The 21,513-nt window shown below is 39.3% G+C and overlaps 1 protein-coding gene across 1 annotated transcript; it reads right to left on the bottom strand.

The window, feature by feature from the left end:
- Positions 1–4,350: 4,350 nt before the first annotated feature.
- On the bottom strand, positions 4,351–19,277 carry LOC114039029 (alpha-1-antiproteinase-like). Its single transcript, XM_027856618.1, has 5 exons — positions 19,175–19,277; positions 15,148–15,773; positions 12,978–13,248; positions 6,142–6,286; positions 4,351–5,096 (listed from the first exon to the last, which is right to left on the bottom strand). Exons 2-5 carry the CDS (start codon positions 15,770–15,772, stop codon positions 4,905–4,907), a joined length of 1,233 nt encoding a protein of 410 aa, XP_027712419.1. The 5' UTR covers position 15,773; positions 19,175–19,277; the 3' UTR covers positions 4,351–4,904.
- Between the last annotated feature and the right edge of the window lie 2,236 nt (positions 19,278–21,513).

Genomic DNA, 21,513 nt, shown 5'->3' with positions numbered 1-21,513 from the left:
CTCCCCCTTCCCTCTGCCATATCTACATTATTAACCACAGGGTTTGACTCTTTGACTCTTCTCTTTCCCTCACCCTATAATCCAATAAATTACCAAATTTTGTTGATTTTACCTTTGCAAGAGCTATGAAACCCTTTCCTTCTTTTCCACTCTTGGTATAAGCTTCCTAGCTCAGTTTCTAATTTCTTCTCAACCAGAATATTGTAATAACCTCCTATTGATATTCCTATCTCCAATCTCTTTCTCTTTCCCTAATTATTCACTTATAATACTTTCTAAGACAATTTCCTAAGTCGTTGCTCTGGTCATGTCACTTCTGTACTTACTAACTTTCTGTGGCTCTTATTGCCTTCCAAATAAAGTCATAAACTCCAAATTACTAAGATTCCAGTCTCTCCAAAGTTAAGATCCGACCTATCTTTCCAGGCTGTATTGTATACTTCTTCATTTCATATTCCAGCCCAATTTGGTTTACTCTCTATTCTTTTTTTTTTCTGCCCTGTCCGTTCTCCATGCTTTTGCTCATGATGTTTCCCAGGATGGGAATGCACTCTTCTTATCACTATCTCCACCTGTTAAGTCTCTCCATTCAATTTAGTTGAGGTGCCAACTCCTTCATGGTGACTTCCCTAACCTCTCCCCAACATACTGAAAGGTACCTTTCTATTGACTGATTTATCATAGTATTTTGCCTGAATCTCTGCATTTTCCTTATCTGTTCTCATGCTTTCTTGTATACTAGTTATTTATGCATGTGTTGATACCCCCCTTATTACGTTATGTGATTCTTGAAAGCAGGGTCTGTGGCACATATCTGTTTGTAACCTCATGTTCAAATAGGGGCAACAAGGTGGTACATTATACATAGTGAGCAGGACTTAGAGTAAAGAAGACCTGAGTTTGAATTCTGCCTCAGATACTAGCTGTGTGACCCTTGGCAAGTCATTTAACTTCTCTTCACCTCAGTTTCCTGACCTGTAAAATGGGGATAATAACAGTTATAGAATTTATATGAGGATCAAATGGGATATTTGTATTGTTTATAGTGCTTTACAAATCTTAACATACTATGTAAATACTAGCTATTATTATTATTAGAATCATCAAATCATAGAGTATTTATGATTTTGAAAGCATGGGAAACTCCCAGTGTGGAATGTCTGTTCATCATTATAGATTGCAACATGCCAATGATTTAGTAGAAAAGACCTAGAGAATTTCATTGTGACCTGCCATATAACTAGGAAGTGTCACAGGTGGGATTGGAATCTATTTCTTCCCAACTCCTAGCCCTGCACTCTAACTATAGTGTCATGCTGCCTCTTTGCACGTTATAAATACTTGGAAAATATTTAGTGAATTGGATTGTCCAAAGGCATGTGATTGAGATGACTAGGGTATTGAGGACCATATGTTGTTCTTTTTTAGATAAAGGAACTAGGAGTTTTCAACCTGGAGAAGAGAAGATTTAACGGGGGTGGGGGCAGTGCATCCTAGTTGTCTTCTATTATTTTTAGAATGAAGTATGGAAGAGGGTCAGACCTGTTGTGTTTGACATCAAAGGGCAGAACTAGCAGAAATGAGTGGAGGATCAAGAATGGGAGACTGAGGCCAACATAAGAACAGTTCCTATCAATTAGAGCTCTCCCAAAATGGCATAAACATGAAAATGAGTGAATTTCTCATTCCTGTCTTCAAGTGGATTATTGTCTAAAAGATTCCTGCACAGATAATTTCTAAATACCTTATGACTCTAAAATGATGTGACTTCACATAAGGACTTTTGGGTCTTTTTCATGGGGGCATTATCTGTCCTGTAGCTTTCTTGGACCTTAAGATCCTAGCTAAGATTCTAGCAGGTGATCAGAACGTCCTGAGAAGTCAGATTGGTAAAGGATTTTCCAGGTCCTTGGAATAGGTTGGGGAACAAGTCTTAGAGAGAAAAGTGGTGATCCTGGAACTACTTCATTAAGAACAATTCATGACACACTAGTCAAATTTTCCCTTTTTCAACAGTTATTAGCCTGAGGGCTATTTGGAAGTAATAATAATAGCTAGCATTTTTATAACATCTACTGTGTGCCAGGCACTGTGCTAAGCACTTTACAAATATTATCTCATGACAACCCTGAGAGGTAGGTGCTATTATTATCGCCATTTTACAGTTGAAGAAACTGAGGTAGACAGAGATTAAATGACTTGACCAGGGTCACACATCTAGTAAGAGTCTGAGTTGAATTTGAACTCAGGTCTTCCTGACTCCTAGCTGTAGAATGGTCTATAGCAGATGCCTTTTCATGTTGGAAGGTCGCATTAATATTTAGCTGTAATCAAATAAAATAAAAATATAAAAGATGAACAAAATTGTATTAATAAAAATGAAAGGATTTGTTCCATAAAATTTGAATTCAGTCAAAAAGCTACACTTATGGACCTAGAAGGCCACATGTGGCCTTAAGGCCACAGGTTCCCCACCCCTGGTCTGTAGTAACTTCCTCCATTATCTCACCACTCCTCAATCCCCTGCAATCTATTTCCTTCTTTATCATTTTACTGAAACAACTGTCTGTGAGGTTAGTAATGACTTCTTTACTGCTAAATCCGATTGCTTTTTTTTTCATTGTCACCCTCTTTGAACTTTCTGCATCCTTTGACACTGTGGTCAACCCTTACCTTCTTGACCCTGCACTGGGTTGTGTGGCACTTTACTTTCATGGTTTTGTTGATTGTGGTAAAGTAGAAAGGGGACTGGATTTGGAGTTAGGGGACCCGTGTTGGAATCCTAGACCTGCTATTACTAGTGTAACCCTGGGTAAGTTGCTGCTCTCTGGTCATCTTCATTCTATACTTTCTTGTTTCAGCCTCTCCTTCCCAACTGTCCCTCCAGCTCGTACCCTGAGTTCTAGGCATCTTTTTGATATACCACCTCACACATCTCCTCTCCTCCCTCCTACCTCCTTCACCTTTACCTCTGGGTAAATAATCAAATCAATACTTCCACTCAAGGAAAAGATGAGGCAATCAACTCCCTTATGACTCCATTTACCATCCCTGTGACTTCCCAGACCAAAAAAACTCCTCCTCCTTCCTGCCCACTATTGCCCTATATTTATTGGCTTCCCCTTTGTTAGAATGTAGGCTCCTTGAGGGTAGGGACTGCCTTGATTTAAACAGTGCTTTTATTATTTTGTATTTTTGTATTTCTGGAGCATCACAGTGGTTGGCACAGAGTAAGCACTTAATAAATGTTTTTTTCATCCTTTTGTTCATTTACTTACCTCTGTGGGCCTTAATTTCCTCATTTACAAAATGAGGTGCTCTGAGAAAGGGATCTTAGGGATCATTTTTAAGGTTCCTTACAACTTTTGTCTTGTCACTGAACGGCAGTGACTCTGGAAAAGAGAGTGAGGCTACTGACTGTCTCACTTAAAACCAATCCAAGTCAAGGTATGAACCTTGTGATGTCACTGGCCCTCTTTGAAAAGGAAGGATGAACAATGTATCTCATGACAGTATAACAAATCTATTATGCGCTTCCTGCCATCCTTTTTGTTCCTCCTCTGATTCAACAAACTCCCAGTGAGAAAAAAAGCAAAACAAAACATGAATTTTCTGTGGATTTCAGATTTGGCAATCTTGTCTCTTCCTGTATTTGAAGCTGGCAGACTCTGGCCCTCTCAGAGGAAGCTACTCCTATCACTTTGCTCCTTGTTCTGTTCCCCTTGTTCTGTTCCACATCCTTATTGCATGGCCAATGCTCTGCCAACATCAACCTGTGTCCCAGGTAGATTTGCCTTTAGTATTAATCCACAACTATGTGGGCCAAGCCTGCAGATACACTGAGCCTCTTTAGGTAAAATCTCTGGTTACTTTCATAGTCCTGGTCATAAAGGAAGGTTTTGAGGTATCAGCCTAGGAAATTAATGCTATTAGTTTGTAGATAAAAATAAAAAAAAGATTTTGTTATTTGTTGTTGGAATTTTTAGATCATTTTCACCCACTATTTCCTATACCTGTAATGCTTTCCCTTCTCATTTCTGGCTTCCCTTGGCTTCTTTGGAATCTCAACTAAAATCCTACCTTCTTAAGATGCCTTTCCTCATTCCCCTTCATGCAAGTAAGTGCCTTTCCTCTGATTATCTGTAACTCATCTTGTATATATTTTGTTTGTTCTTGGTTATTTGCATATTTTCTCTCCTTTAGATTTGAGCTCTTTGAAGGCCAGAGATTATTTTTGGCCTTTCTATATATCTTTATCTCTTGGCACAGTGTCCGGTACGTAATAGATGCTTAATAAATGATTGTTGCTTTGACTTGATCAATTCAATTAAGTGCACATTTTTTGACTGCTTACTATATAGAGAGTTTATTACTAAGCCACTGAGTGGATTACAAAGATAGATAAGCCCCATTGAAATCAGGCAACTTTTACTTTTTTTTCACAGAGGTCTATACATGAACTATATTCTGATGTTCCCAAGGGATCCCCTGGATTGGGCAAAAATCAATTAAATTCTGATAGACCCAGGGGAAATCTGTATGGGACATGGTACAGACAATTATTGAGAGTAGAAGACTGAATCCATTTCAATCTATTTCTAGGCCATAAAAGTCTGTGTTCTAAGGTCCCCTATAGCATCATCATTTCATATTCTTAGGGTCCTTTTAGCTCTAAATTGCTAAGGTCTAAATTCTCTTAGAGCTTTTATATCCCATGTTTATAATTGTAGTTGTCTTCCCACTTGCCTTAATGATTTGTAGACATCCCTATGAATCATTAAAATTAATTGGTATGGAGTATATTGAGAATCTGCACTGAGAGTACAGGTGCCAGCAGGATGCTGCCGCTTTATTCTGCAGTAGAGGAGCGAACAATGAGATCTTGGGGGCTGAGACTGCTGAAGTTAATTTCCAGAAGGATTCACAACTTTCCCCAAGAAAAGTGTGCTCTTTGTTTTTGTTTCATAAACGGCAATTATAAAAGGCCTGTTGAAGTCAACGGTAGGGGGAATGGACATAGGTATCGCTTCCAAGAAAGTGGCCCCTGAAGCCTCAGTTCCTTTCTCATCGATGTTCAAAACAGCCTTGTGCAGAGCCTAGAAGAAAAAGGAGCAGCACAGCTCAGGGACAAAGGAAAGAGTGGTAGGAATTCCCAGACATCATCACATCCCCAGTTCTTAGGGAAGACCTAGAAAGGACATTAATTTGATAGGGTGGGGGCTGGATAGTAAGTTGTTTTGAAAAAACACAAAATATCTTGTTGTTGAAATTTACCTGATTAATTCAATTCAACACATGTTTCTTGACTGCATGACCCAATGCTGGGCCATTAAGGAGGATTCAAGATGAATAAAACATAGTCCTCGCCTCAGAGAAATTATAATCTAGATGGCTAGAATATCAGGTAGAGGATGATAAGAGGAAGTACCAGCAAAGGGCTATGAGATTTCACAGTTAGGGACATTTAATTCTGGCTGGCTAGATCAGAGAAAATTTCATAGAGAAGATTTATTGTTTATTTATTGTTTGTCTATCCATAAGTCTGATAAGTAATATGTTCCATGTTCTTCTAATTTTCTTGTAATCTTTCTCTTTATATCTAAGTCATGTATTCATTTTGACCTCATCTTGATAAAAAGTATAAGATATTGGTCTATGCCCAATTTCTGCCTGACTACTTTCCAGTTTTCCCAACAAATTTTTATGAAATAGTGAATTCTTATCCCAAATTCCTAAGTCTTTATCCTTCTCATATACAAAGTTATTATATTTATTTGCTTCAAGAAGTTGACAGATGAGTTGGCCAACACTCCCCCCTCAATCCCCCACAATGATTGAGTCATAGACACTGCCCCTAAAATGCCAAAATAGCCAGTTCAATTTGGTCAGTTCAGTTAAATAATCTTTTGATTCATTTCTCTATTCAAACTAATGATGGCACCTTACATCTCTGAACCTCAGTTTCTCATCTGTAAAATAGGGAAAATAGTCCTTACCCTGCCTAGCTTCTAGGATTATTATAAAAGAAATGCTTTTCAATCTTAGAGCAAAATGCAAATGTGAATTCTTCTTGCTGTTATCACACTAGTAACATTTGAGAGAATTTAAAACAAAGACAATACTTAGCATTCTCAGACTTACCTGGGAAAGCTTAAGCTTTTCTTGCTTTGTGATTCCAGAGAGATCTGCGCTGTTTTCAAATACATCTGTAATGCCCAGATCTTTTAGAACCTTCAGATCGTAGCTTCCTGAGATGGAAACTTTTGGAAGATATAAAGTAATTGCCCTATTGATAAAGGAAGATAAAAGAGAAAATAATCACTGTTTAAAATAAATAAAATTATGTATGATAAACATATATAAATATAAATAAATTAAATAATAAATAATAAAATAAAATGTTGAAACGAGATTACATAAGAATGTTTCAGTATTGTTTCTTTTTAAAATAAATATTTATTGGTAGTTTCTGTTTTTTATATTACAGTTCCCAATATGGTTCTCCCTCTTACCCTCCCAGGGAACCATCTCCATAATGAAGAATAAAAAAGAGAGATAAAAAGAGTCCGATAAAACCAGCCAACACATCAAAAAAGACTGAAATTATTTGTAGTGTTTCACACCCATCATCCTTGGCCTCTGCAAAGAAGAGGGGGAGGTACCTACTTCTCATATCTTTTCTTCGAGGGCCATTATAATTCATACCATTCAGTTCAAAATGTTTTGTTTTTCATTTTTCTATTTACATTATTGTAATTCTTGTGTATAGTATCCTGATTCTACTTGCCTCACTTTACATCAGTTCATACAAGTCCTCTCATGGTCCTTTATATCATCATATTCATCACTTATTGCCCAGAAGGAGAATTATCTCTTAATTTATATATCCTTTCTGGCTATGACAGTAATCTCCCCCTTGGGCCCTCGAAAACTGAGTTATCCAACTTCAGCTTAAATACTTTTAGTACCAGAGAAATCACTCTCTCTGGGCCTCTGGTTCTTCATGTGAAAAATGAAGGGATTTTAAATTGTATGAATCATATTTCTCTTAACTCCCCCCCAGCCCTGTTGAATGTAATCTCCTTTAAAGCAGGAGCTTTTTCTTTTCTTTTTCCTCTCTTTTCTTCCCAGTGCCTAGCTCAGTGACTTGCATATAGTGAGGGTTAACAAAAGCTCTTTCAACTGAGTTGAATGGATGATCTCTGAGGTGTACTTTAGTTCAATATCCCATGACATCATGAGGAAGTCTGGTCTTTGTTTAGGCATCTCAAACGTTTTCATCTTCTACATGAAACTTTTCCTGATACCCCTTAATTCTAGCACATTCTTTCTATTGATTAACTCTAATTTATCTTATCTATATCTTGCTGGTAGATAGCTGTTTTCATGTTTTCTCCACCATTAGAATGTAAGTTTTTGAGGACAGCTGTCTTTCCTTTTGTTTGTATTTGTATTCCTAGCTTTTAGCACAGAGCCTGGCACACAGTAGGTACTTAAGAAATGCTTATTGACCAACTGTCTTATTGACTAACTGTTCTTTCTTATAGTTGAGTGAAATTTGCATCTGTACAACATCTTCCACTCACTGGTCCTCATTCTGTCCTCTGGGGCCAAGCAGAATCAGTCTCAAGTCTCTTTCACATGGCAGTCCTTTAAGGATCTGAAGATAGTGATGAAGCCCTCCAGAAGGCTTTTCTTCTTCCTAACTAAACATTCTGAATCCCTTTTAATCAATTGTAAAGTGTAGTATTTTTTTTTTTAAGTAGCCTCATCATCCTTGCTGCCCTCTTCAGTGACCTTTCTAAAACATGGGACCCAGGATGAATTAAGCATTCCAGATGTAGTCCAAGCAGATCATATGACAGAGGAGCTATCCTTTCCCTCCTTTGGGAACTCTGCTAAATAATTCTAATACCATCTGGATGCAAATCATGAAAGACAACATTCTCTAAAGAATCCAAATTTCTGGTCACCCCTTAGGCAATGAAGAGACACATGGAGAGGCTACAGCAAAAAAAGTTACTCAATTGTTTATACCTTTTTACTCAGAGAAAGCACTACTGAGACCACATTCTGAGGAGGTTTTGATGACAAAAAGACCCATATGTATAAAAATGTTTGTGGTGACATTTTTCATAACAAAAGCTGGAAGCCCAGCGATTGGGGGATTGATTTATAAATTATGGTATGAAGAATGACAAACATGAAGAATTCAGAAAAAAAGATGGGAAGACTTTTGTGAGTTTATGCAGAGCAGAGAAAGCAGAGACAAAGAACAATATGTAGTTCTATAGTAATATAAATAAAGGGCAGTTAGGTGGAACTCAGTGGATAGAGATCTGGACTTGGAATCAGGATAGACTTGAATTTAAATCCTGCCTTAGACACTTACTAGCTATATGACCTTGGGCAAATCACTTAACTCTGTTTGCCTCAGTTTCCTCATCTGTAAAGTGAGCTGGAGAAGAAAATGGCAAACCACTCTAGTATCTCTGCCAAGCAAAGCCCAAATGGGGTCACAGATGGTCAGACATGACTGAAACGATTCAACAACCCAAAAATACAAAAAGCCAACATATAAGGCAGCAAAACTACAGTCAAATATGATGGTAGATATTAGTACCATACTGTCCAAGTTAAAGGACACATCCCTGTTTTCTAGTTACAATTTATAAACTAACATTTTACCACCAGGAAATGTGCTTTGTAGGATGATTTCTTTGTTAGAAAGTGTTACTTGTAGCAGAGGCAGTTAGGGGCGCAGCTAATAGAGTGCTGGGCTTGGAGTCAAGAAAACCTTAGTTCAGATCTGGACTCACACTTACCGACTGTATTGATGAGGTTTCATTCAGTTTCAGAAGTCAAGACCTTTGCCCCTTTTCCCTTTGCCCCTTTTCACCAAAAGGAATTTGGCTTCTATTTGTTGAAAACCCTATCTCCCTTCCAAAGCCTTAGCCTAGCCTTTTGATATGCACCTTTCCTCCCTAGCCCTAAAGAGAACCTTGCTCCTGTCTGTCTACTGCCTTTATTTCCCTTTGAAAGCTCTCTTTATCTCCCTTTGAAAGCAAACTTCTACCTTCCAGTTGCCTTCATTACCTATTCCCATTGTCTGTTTAATCTCTCAGACCTTCCAAATGGAATTCTCACCTAGACCCATTTTCAACCACCCCCTCCCTTCTGGCCACCCAAAATTACTTTAGTGTCAACTGGCCTTTCATTGTGGCTATACCCAATCTCCCCTCCATTGTTTTACCTCCCTATGGCCCCCAGCCATTTCCCACCCTTAATCCTAGCTCAGCTCCACAAAGTCCAGGACCCAGGAGTTCTGTTCACCCCAGCTTACTAGCCACTGCCATCCAGACCTCCTTAGGCCCTTCCTCCCGTCACCCCAAACTACTTGGCCACTCCTAGATCCCTCCCACAGTCTTTCTGTATATTAAGTCCATCTTGTCTCTATTAAGATGCTGAGTTTTTTTCATGCCCAAAAGGCTGAGACTGTCCCATGCCCGCTTGTCCTTCCGGGTGTCACCTGGCCTAAGATCCACCCTAGCCCCATTCAGATGCTGAGAATCTCTCATGCCTAGAGGCTGAGGTTTTCTCATGCCCACTCGTCCTTATGAGAGTTACTGATGTTTGGGTTCCTTGGGAGTCTGGCCTATATGCTTTATCTTTAATAAACTATTTTTCTGGCTGAAAGAAGATTTGGGTTGAATTCTTTCAGGCAAGCCTGCGTCGTGATCTTGGGATGCCTCTGTGCATCTAGGAGCACCCCAAAACCTCTATACCTCTTCAGTATGACCCTGGGTGAATCACTTCTAATAATAGCATCTGCCTCGCAGGGTTGTTTTGGGGATCAAATGAGATAATAATTATAAAGCATTTAGCATACTGCCTGGCATATACTAAATCCAATATAAATGCTAGTTATTATTATTACTATTAGCTATGTGATTCTGGGCAAGTCATTTAACTGCCATCTACCTTAGTTTCCTCATCTGTAAAACAGGGTTAATAATAGCACCTACCTTCCAGTTTTGTTGTGAGGATAAAATGAGATTTCTAAAACACTTTGCAAAACATGAAGAACTACTATTGTTGTCTTGTAAGGATTCATTAAAACCTGGTCATAACGTGAAGGTTCACTGGCATAGGAACAATTGCTTCATAGAAAAGATAGTCTACCTTTTTAACTATAGGTACCATTACTACAGCATATTCCATAACAAAATATGTACACAATGCACACATACACACACACACATGCATACATACACATACATATATACATATATGCCTCTTCTAAGTGCAAGGCACTGGGATACAAAGTCAAAAATGAAATACCTTTTGCCCTTAAGGAAGGACCATTTCTATCCAGGGGATACAGATCACTTAATACAAAGTAATACAATGGGGGAGGGGAGTGGGATTCAACAAAGCCTTTGCATAGGAGGAGTCACAGAAGCTTTGCTTCTATAATGGGCAGGACCCAGATAGGAGGAATGAGTGTGTTCAGCATTCAGCCTTTACAAAGACTCAGAGCTGGAGATGGCATGTTACATTCAGGAAAGAGGGAATAGTCCAATTTGGCTGAAATGGAGAGTGCATGAAGGGGAATAATTTAAAGGAAGTCTTGAAAAATGGAGGGGCACGAGATTTTAAGGGGATTTAAATATCTGGATGAAGAGTTTATGCTTTACCTACAGAGACAATAATAAGACACCATTGATGATTTTTGAATTAGACAGTGATGTGGTCAGATCTGTGTTTTAGATGTATTAATTTGGAAACTGTGTGGAGGATAGATTGGAGGTGGGGCTGGAAGAATTTGAAACAGGGAAGTTAAACTACTTAGGAGGAAATTGTCTCAGTCCAGGTGAGAGTCAGTGTAAACCTAGATTAGAGTCATGGCTCTGTCAGTGGAGAAAAGCGAATGGGTGCAAGAGAGGATGTGATAGCAGAATTAGAAATCAGTAAGATCTGGCAATTGATTGGGGGGATATGGAGGGAGAGGGAAGGGCCCAGGATGAATTTCAGGTTGGAAACCTGGGTGACTGGAAGGATGATGGTGACCTCAATAGATATAGGAGAGTTTGAGAGGAGTGGATTAAAGGAGGAAGACAATGAGTTCCATTTTAGATAGTTCACCATAATAATAAGATATTCAGGTGACAATGCCCAGCAAGCAGCTAGTGATGTGGGACTGTGAGGATGAAAGGGTCAAATTAAGGTTTTTTGTTTTTTAACGTTTGGGGAAAAATGGTCATGTTTGCCAAGAGAAGAGAAAGAGCTGGTAGATAATAAGGAAAGGTTGAATATGAGAAAGAAGTAATGATTGAAAGATTAAAGAGACAACCTTCGGGTAGGAGGAGATGTGATTGAGGGCAGAAGTGTAGGGGTTAGCTTTGGCAAAGAGAAGAACTGCCTGTTCTTCAGAGACTGGAGCAAGGAATGAGAGAATGGGGTGTGATTTAGAGGGATTTTAGAGAATTGGAATAAGGGATAAGAGGGAATTCACGGCACATGTTTAGTTTCTTAGTTTCTCCATAAAGTAGGAGGCAAAGTCCTTTTTTCAAAGAAAGTAGAGGTAGTACATGTGGGATGTGGAGACAAGAGGAGGTCTGGAATAGTCTCTGTGGAGAGTGTGATAGTCAAGCATGGAAGAATAAAAGAATTACCATGGCCCCAGTCCCATAACGAAAATTTGTAATGAACCCAGCCAGCCCACCTGTGTGATTTTCTTAGTAGCACTCAAATAGAAGTGGAGGGCATAGATAAAGACAGTGACCCAGGGCTGGGAGTTGTCCAGATTTTTCTTGCAAGCAACAAAGGGTTAAGAAATTCAAGGATAGAGGAGAGTGTACCATCCAATTGTCAACCACAGGGGTCAAGAGTTTGAAGGGAGTAAAATGAAGCAAGAACAATAGCAATAGATTGGGAGAATGGGGAGGAGTAGAGGTACTAGGGGCAGCTAGGTGGTAAAGTGGATAGAGTGCTGGGCCTGGAGTCAGGAAGTTCTGAGTTAAAATCCAGTCTCAGACACTAACTAGCTGTGCGACCCTGGGCACGTCACTTAACCCTGTTTGCCTCAGTTTCTTCATCTGTAAAATGAACTGGAGAAGGAAATGGCAAACCACTCTAACCTCCAAAAGGGGTTATGAAGAGTTGGAAATGACTGAAAAAATAATTAAACAACAGAAGTACTAGAAGTGACAGTAAGGATGAAGAAGAGGTTTAGAATGAGTGAAGTAAGGAAGAGATTGAAGGCTATGATCAGAGGGAGAATTTCAGGTTTCTGGATGATGGAGATAGTTCAGTTATGGCTGACGAGGAGTTTAAACATTTAACATAAATTCCATACACAAATAAGCCCCGAGTAAAATTTTTAGCAAATTTAGGAAATTTCCCTGATATTTCTAGTGGAATACATATTAACACACACTGCATCAAATTAAATTGCAAATAAAACTTCTTACCTTATTTCTCCCTCCTAAAAATGCTGAAGTATAAGAAATCAGGTAAACAAATTCCATAATTTTCTCATAATTGAGAAGTGATCAACAAAGCAGATTTATTAAACTTTTTTTTTTTTTATCATCAGAGATGGATGAACAGAGTAGAAGGTAGCCTAGAAGATAGTCCCTTGTGTTCAGTAAAAGATGGATAGCCTGTGGTAGCTGTGGATAGGATATTGGTAGCTATCGGTAATGTTGAGACCTACAGGAATGGTTCCACTATGTTGGGTGGATCCCCTGGGGAGAATTTATGGGAGGACATGGACAAGATTATAAGGCTTAGATGAGCTATCTGAACTTTTGAGGGGAGTACCCACATCCTGTAGGATCACAGACCCATGCAAATATGAACATTGAATTGTTATTATTATTAATTATTATTGTCACATCCTTATCATTACCTTGATACTGTCCAGTTTAAGACTTAACAAATAATTTGCTGATAGCACAGAATCAGAGACTTACCTGCGATGCAAGTTTCTTGACCATTTCTGAAACTGCTCTTTGTTCAAGGCATTCTCCACCTGTTCTAGCTTCCCTATGTCTGGCAGTATAAAAAAGGCACTTGCATTTCCCAGATAGTCCAACGTCACAACCCAGCAGGCCAGGTCATTGTCATGAGTCACATGGAACATGCCTAGGCGGCTCATTGTTTGAACAGGCACAGTTGTTTCAGCATTCACATGGAAGGGACGTTCCTCAGTGAGCTCTGCTTCAAAGGGTTTCTCCCATTTGCCTAACAAGAGAATGTGTATAAGGTAGTGAATTTGTGTGGGTGGCAAAGATAGAAAAATCAGTGGCAGGAAAATTAGGTACTCCTATTACTTTAGTAATAGGTAGCTATTGTTTAGGGGCAGCTAGGTAGTGCAGGGGATAGAGTGCTGGACCTGGAGTCAGGAAGGTTCATCATCATGAATTCAAATCTGGCCTTAGGCACTTAACTTACTAGCTGTGTGACCCTGGTCAAGTCACTTAACTCTGTTTGCCTCAGTTTCCTCATTTGCAAAGTGAGCTGGAGAAGGAAATGGCAAGCCATTTCAGTTCTTTGCCAAGAAAACCCCCCATGGGGTCATAAAGAGTTGGACATAACTGGAAAAACAACTGAAATTACCTTAGTATTTCCCATGACCTTTCACTGGAAATAGAGAGAGGGAAAAATATAAAGGAAAATTTGGTCATAGAGGTAGAAGACTTGAGATCTGCCAAGACTCTGCCAAGAAATAACCATATGGCCATAGGCAAAGCACTTTACCTCTTTGATGCTCAGGTTGGTTGCATCTGTAATATAGTGGTAATAATACCTGTATTACCTACCTCACAGAACTTTGGAGAGGAATTAGTAATTAGGGTAATGTACTTAAAATACATTGTAACTATTGTACATACCCACTGAGTTTAAGAGGTGGTGCATTTTTCTGCCCAGTGGCCACACCAAGCAAAGGTAGAACATTAGAACCAGAAAGGACTTTGGAAATCATCTATTTCAACTATTTCATTTTATAGATCAGAATCTGAAATCTAGAGATGGACAGTGGCTTGCACACTGTTAATTAAATGTCAGGGTGGACACTAGGACCCAGGAATCCAGCTGCCTTTTGCCTCCAGTGCAAGCTCAATAAAATTTCCAGTTTATCCAAATTCTCTTCAGGGATCAGTTGTTATTTAAGTCATTCCACAAACCTTCCAAGAATTGCTTAGAAATCCAAATGGGTTTTTATACTTTGTCACCACTTTCTATTTCTATCCTAAGCCTTGGAAGGAATGCAGAGAATTCAAAGACCTGAAGCATGGATGACCTTCAGATGACAGGCATGAGACCCACTCTTGATCAAAGGTTATTTCTATGAGACACTACATGTGGTCAATGCCTGGCAAATGGAGATATTGTAGTTTCTATTCATGTCAGGAGATGCCCAACATATGTAGGTCTATGGGAATCATAGACCTAGGAGGGGCCCTAGAATGTAAAGCATCATAGTAGTTCACATTTAGCTAAAGCTTACAAAGTGTTGGCCTCCTAGTAACTCTGTGAGCTGGTCAGTGCAAACACTGTCACTCCATAGACATCCTTGAGAACTCTATATCTCTGTACCACCCCTCCCCTCACCCCAGTTCCTCAGCTGTAAATTAAGCATCAGTGAAGTTAAGTGAGCTGCCTGCCCATAGTCAAACAGCATATAAGTGCCATGTGGCTTATCCACATATCTCAGTCCAGCATTCTTTCCAATATTCCACAGTGAATATTAGTGCTACAAAGGACATTAAAACAAAATATTACAACATAGATCATAGAATATTAGAGCTGGAAGAAACTTTAGAACATGGAAAGTTAGACCTGGAAGAGAGCTCAGAGATCTTCTAAATCCAGTTGTTTCTTTTTACAGATAAAATGGGAGCCCTGAGAACTTAAATGACTTGCCTAAGATCAAACAGTCAATTAGTGTCCTGCTCTATGATCATTTGAACATCTGTTGGGAGATGGTTGTGAGGATAAAACAGGATATTTCCTCCATCACCATTCCCTTTAAGAAAACTGTTACTGTGACACAGTTTAGAAAAATTACTTTTATTTCATTGGTATTGACTATCCACCTATTCAGTTTGGAACCCATACTGTCTCAGGGACTGATCTTACCTTTAAAGAAAATGCAATTTACCAGAACAAATTCTGCGCTAGAGTGAAGGTCCTGAATCAAATTTACTATTTTTCCTTGGGTCTCCTTCTCCACATAGTCATTGATCTGTTTCTTGGCAGCCTCATTGTCTTCAAAATCAATAGAGAAGGTATCAGAAGTGTAGAATTTCTTGCTGTCTTCCAAAAACTTCTCTACAACTTCCAGTTTTTTATCTATAAACAGGCCATTGCTTGTGGTCAGTTGAAGCTCATTTCCAGGTAGGTTGAGTGTATGGAGAAGCTGTTGGAAACCCTCAAAGATTTCTTTCTCTGAAATCTCAGTGAGGTTGAATCCCAGTCCCTGTAGGATCTGATCATGAGTGGCTGATTTGGCCCCAAGAGCCAGCAGGGTAAAGGCAGTGGAGATGCTCACTGGAGAGAAGAATATGTTGGTGGTGTTGGATTTAGAAACCAGCAGCCTGTACAAATCGAAGCTAAAATCAGCCATATAGGGGGAAATTCTGTGACTGGCAGAGAGTGGGTGTACACTGTCTTGACTGGCTTGGAGCTCCTCAGCTAGGTGGCTGGGGACCAGGCTGCATAGCCCAGTCAACATCAGGCAAAATTTCAGAGTGAACGTCATCATTCTAAGAGAGAACAAGGCCACACAGTTGGAATAACTGCATATAAACATCACTTAGATGCTCTTCTTCCTGTTTTCCCAATATACCTTCCTTAGACTTGCCTCTACACTTTTCCCTGGGGTGTTATTTAAATAGCTAGATCTATCTCCCTCCCACCCCCTCGCTAGGAATGCCCTACTGCTTCCTATTGACCAACCAAGCCATTTGTTGTTTCATTTGTGTCCAACTCTTCATGACCGCATTTGGGGTTTTCCTGGCAAAGATACTAGAGTGGTTTGCCATTTCCTTCTCCAGCTCATTTTACAGAAGAGGAACTGAAGCAAATAGGGGGGAGTGACTTGCCCCGGGTCACATAGCTAGTAAGTGTCTGAGGCCAGATTTGAATTCAGGAAGATGAGTCTTTTTGACTCCAGGCCTGGCTCTCTATACACTGTGCCACCTCGCTTCCCAGTTGAAATCATACTTCAATTCAATTCAATGTCACATTTTATTAAATTTATTAAAATAAAATATTTAAGTATTAAATAATTTATTAAAATAAAATAAAATAATGTGTTAATACTATAATGCAGGCCTTGTACTCAGCACTGGAAAAACATATGCAAAAAACCAAACCAAAACTAAAAATCTCTACTTATTCTTCAGGAGCTTTCAGTGGTAGGAAGATAAAGTAAATTGGATTAGATTAAAGAGAGAGATTAGAGAGCCATAATAGTTAAGAGATAAAGATAGACAGAGGCAATAGATAGATAAACATTGTATGAAACTCTGTGCTAAAGTAATGAAAATACACAAATTAATATGACAAACTTAGCACTATGCTTGGCCCATAGGAGGAAGTCAATAAATGTTTATTGATTGAATGATGCAAGGTAGAATGCAATAAAGAAAGAAATTCTCAGACAAATTGCTGTGACAAATTTGTGGAAAGATAACTTTTGTCTGGGATGGTGGGGAAATAGCACCTGAGCTAGACCTTAAAGTAAAAGAAGGATTTCGATAAGAAGAGATGTTGAAAGAATGGGTGTGTTCTAGGTTTGAAGGACAAGCTGTGTGAATGTATAGAGGCAAGAAAAGGAAGACAAGAAAAGGCAACAGTTTGGTCATAATAGAGAATAAGTTCTTTGAGTGTTGGAACTGTTTTACTTTTGTACTATATTTGATAGGATCATAGATTTATAGCCAGAAGGATTCTTAGAGGTCACTGAATTCAGTATCATTTTGCAAATAAGAAAATTGAGGCTGAGGTTAAGTCACTTGTTCAGTCACTCTAATAAGTGACTGAAGCAGGATTTGAACGCATGCGATTCTAACTGCAGTTTATCCTCTCCACTATCCCCAGCACTAAGCATAATGCCTGGCACATAATAGGTGCTAAATTGATACATGATTATTGATTGATTAATTGAACTTAGAGTAAGTAAAGGAGAATTGTGTGAATAAGGTTGGAAAAGTAGAATGAAACCTTTAATAGTCGGTTAAGGAGAAAGACAACTTTGGTGTGGTGGAAAGAGCCCCGTAATTAGAGCCTAAGGCTTGGCCTTCTAATCCTGGCTGGCTCTGATACTTACTATCAGACTTTGATTAGGTCTCTGTGTCTCTGAACAAATTACTTAACCTCTCTGGGCTTCAGTTTCCTCATTTGTAAATTGAGAAAGTTATAGTGAATGACCTCCCAGGCCCTTTACAATTCCAGTTTGCCTGAGTTTGTATTTCTATAGGTCACACAGAGTCTATATATATGGAAAAACTTTCTTATCCAAAAGAGGAATGGGCTGCCTTTGGAAGGAGTAGTTTCCTCTACTGGAGGCCTTGAAGCAGACTGGTTGATGACTTATCTGGTATATTATACTGGGGACTTGGGGTTGGCGAGGATTATGAATTGGATTCATTCCCCTGAAAACTCTTCTGATCCTAAAAGATGTAAATTCAGTGACTGAAATTGACCCTCTACCTGAAAGGTCTCTTTTTATCTCTGCCAGACCAAATCATGCTACCTTAGGTCCCACTCCATCCATGAAATATTTCTTGAGCTTTTGAAACTGTAATGGTGACCTTTCCTGTTTTGTTTACTTTATCTGAAAAGATAGATCAGGGCAATTCCATCTAATGGTATGTCATGAATATCTTGTTTCTACAACTTACTTGTCTCAAGGATAGAGGAAGGTAGTGGAAAGAATATTGGAACCAGGAGACCTGTGTTCTAGTCATGGGGGCTGCCGCTCCTTTCATAGAGAAAATGAGGAGGTTGAATCCCTTTCGTCTCTAAAGCTAACAGAACCAGAATCACAGAATCTTAGCTGTAGAAGGGACCTCAGAGCATGACACTAAGTGACAATTATTATTGTCCCCATTTTATAGACATAAGAACTGAGACTGAGAGAAGTTGATTCACCTGTGATTGCAGAAATAGTAAGTTTTTGAGGCAGGATTCTCTCTAAGATTTTTTGTAGAGAAGCTGGCAACCCACATTAGTGGAAGAGGTTTTCTCATCTGGGAGGTCCCTATGTTACTGAAATCACAATAATATAGATCTCTAATAATGCCATGGGCAGCTACATGGCTCGGTGGGTAGGACATGGCCTGGAATCAGGAAGACTATCTTCTTGAATTTAAATCTAACCTCAGACACTTATTAGCTGTGTGACCGTGGGCAAGTCACTGTTTGCCCCAGTTTCCCCATCTGTAAAATGAGTTGGAGAAGGCAATGACAAAATCCAGTATCTTTGGCAAGAAACCCCAAATGGGGTCATGAAGGGTCAGCCATGCCTGAAACAACTGAACAACAACCAACTTGCCTGCAGTACCTAACTCACAGGGCTGTTGTGAAGGTTGAGTGAGATAATCCGTGTATCATAGTTGGTGATTCATTGTTTCGTTTGAGTTTTTATAACAATGCTATAAGAGATATTGTGCCTCTTTTATTATTACCATTTGTAGGTAAGGAAACACTTCCTCAGAGAGGTCAAGTGAATGCTCCAAGGGCACATGGCAAATGCCAAAGCAAAAACTTGAACTATACCTTCTGACCACAAGCTCAGTGTTCCTTTTCTCATGTCAGACTGCTAAATGGAAGCAAGTTGTTCATAATAGTCTGTTATCTTTTTAAAAAGCTGCCTCAAGACCTTCTTGGCAAACACTAAAACCTAGTGTAATTAGCTGGTTGCCACATCTGCTAAGTATGATCACCCACAGATAACCATGGGCATGATCATTCATGCTGAGGGTCCATTAACATAGGCCCTCCTCTTCCCCCTTTCTTTGGGAAGTTCTAGTTTTCTTTCAAAGAACTGAAATTCAGCCACTATACTCCATCCCCCCAAGCTGGCTTGAGGACTCCCAGCCCACCAGCACTACTGCAGACCACACAGACTGAGGTTTTTACAGGGGAATACATTACTTACAGCTCCCTCTCCAGTGTCCTGCAGAAACTCACCAGGAAGCTGACCCAGAACCTCTTGTTTCCTGGGGTGTTATTTGAATACCTAAGTACTTATAGCAAGGGGTGGATGAGGCTCACCTTCCAGTGAATATTAACTAGCACAACTGGTTATTTGTACAGAGCAAACAATGACTAAGTCCGTTTGTCAAGGTGCAATCTTGTTCCTTTCTGTGCTCTCTCCTTTCTCTCACAGTGTCTGCTGGGGTGCAAGAGGTTTCTTTTTCTCATTACCTATGGGGAATCTTTGACATCAAGTTATATAGTTTCCTAAATTTCAGTTCTTTGGAGATGGGACCTTCCTAAAGTTCTAATATTTATATCTAAATCCACTTTTAAGTGAATGGACTGGAAGACTCATAGCCACTCTGGAAGAATTCCTACTTTTATTTTGCCTGTCCCTGGATCAAAAACTTCTAATTATTTCATTGCCTGTTGCAGAATGCCTAAGTAACATGTGACACTCAAAGCTTTTATAATCTGGCCCCTCTTTATGTAGATAAAGATATAGAGACACCTTTTCTTTCTTTTTTCTTTCTTTTTTTTTGATAGAACAATCATTTCTTCTTCCCATAGTTCTGTCACTAAAAAACCCACAAAAACCAAAACCTGGTTATATAAAAATAGTTAACAGAGTAATTAAGACTGACAGCACATTTAACATTAAGGTCTAATAATTCCTCATTTTTCACAGAAAGAAAGAACTTTTCTGTTCAAAATCAACCATTTAGAACTAACACTGGCCATTACGTTCACCCTGAATTCTGTTGTCTTTGCTTCTATCTTTATTCACCCCACTGTTGTCCAGCCTATCTCTTCTGCATAATCAAAGCAATTTTTCTCTCCTAAAAGGCAAGCTAGGGATATCACCTGGAGGTGGAGCAAAGAACGGGATTCCGACAGCAACACTCTGTACTAGGTGTGAGGAGAGGATGCTAAGTAACTATCTTTTAGGTCCTTGTTTCTCTGAGATGCAGCCACAGATCCTGAGATTGCTGAGCTGGGCTACTATATGGTCTTTACTGCTGGTAACCACCTGTCCAGGCTGGGTCCAAGTTCCTTATCAGAGATCTGACAATCTGTTTTTAGGCTGGGGAAGGGATCACAAGGTGTTTTAATTGTGTGTCACTTTAACAACTTTAACAGGATCTTGAGGTCTTCAAAACCTTGAAGAGCTGTCAGGTAGAAAAAAAAATAGATTTTTTTTCCTGACTACTTCTATGTAGCAATTGTGGGTGGTGATAGTGAGAAATTATGAGTGCAAATTTTTCTTGGATAAAAGAAAGAACTTCCTAGCAGCTAGAGTTGTTCCACAGTGAATAGCTTGACAGAACTGAGATCCAGAGAAATTTTGAAGGGGTAGAAGGATGTGTTATATCTAATGAAGAAATCTAATATAAAATCTTATACTTGGGTTTTTTAAACCAATTACACAAAGAGAAGACAAAGAAAGATATGGCTAAACATCAGTTCTTGTGGGGAAAATGGGGCATCTGGGTGGGTTGCAAGCAATACGAAAGCCCCAAACACCCGTGTGAATTTAGGCTACATTAATAGATGCTTAGTATCCAGAACACGAGTTGATATTTCTGTGTACTCTGCTCTGATCAAAATTCTGTAGTATTATCCTGGGCACCACATTTTAGGAAGCTAGTAGTTAAACTGGAAAACATCTAGTCAGTTGGTGAATCAGTAAATAAAAGCATTTATTAAGCTCTTCATATGGGCCAGGCACTGTGCTAAGTGCTGGGAATACAAAGAAAAGCAAGAGACAGTTGCTGCCCTCAAGGAGTTCACAATCTAATGACGAGACAATTTGTAAAGAACTATACACAAACACACTATGTACAGGATAATTTGGAGATAATCAATTGAGGAAAGGCATTGGATTTGGGGGGAATTGAGAAAGGCTTTCTGTAGAAGGTCAGATTTTAGCTGGGACTTGAAAGAAGGCAGTAAAACCAGGAAGTGGAGAGGAGGAAGAAAAGCAGGTTGATGAGAATCCAGGCCATAAGAGGAGGAACTGTCTTGTAGATGGCTTTAGAGAGAAGCAGAAATTAATTCAAACAGTTGTTTGACAGGCTCAGTGGCCATCAGAGGGCAGCAATCAGCACTGCAGTAGAAGAGATTCATCTCCATCTCTCTCCTTTCCCTCCTTCTCCCCCTCCATGTGATGAAAGCTTTGCCTTGCACCAGGATGGGGAAAGGAGCAGAGGGGTAAGAAAAACATATTAAACTTAAGGGCAAAGGCCTATCTTGTCAGATAATAGGTTGGGAAGCTGTTATAACTGGATTGATCCAAGG

The sequence above is a fragment of the Vombatus ursinus genome, unplaced genomic scaffold (genome assembly GCF_900497805.2).
Source record: "Vombatus ursinus unplaced genomic scaffold, bare-nosed wombat genome assembly UNPS02011572.1, whole genome shotgun sequence".
NCBI lineage: Eukaryota > Metazoa > Chordata > Mammalia > Diprotodontia > Vombatidae > Vombatus > Vombatus ursinus.
The sequence above is the reverse complement of the archived record's forward strand: the minus strand, read 5'-3'. Positions and strand labels throughout refer to the sequence as shown.

Bases quoted from the DNA above. Each gene is read 5' to 3' on its own strand.
- LOC114039029 (XM_027856618.1), bottom strand. From the start codon at position 15,772: ATGATGACGTTCACTCTGAAATTTTGCCTGATGTTGACTGGGCTATGC. The intron at 13,249-15,147 runs GTAAGATCAGTC...TTCTCTTGTTAG, and splicing joins AAATTGCATTTTCTTTAAAG to GCAAATGGGAGAAACCCTTT. The intron at 6,287-12,977 runs GTAAGTCTCTGA...CTTTATCAATAG, and splicing joins TCAAGAAACTTGCATCGCAG to GGCAATTACTTTATATCTTC.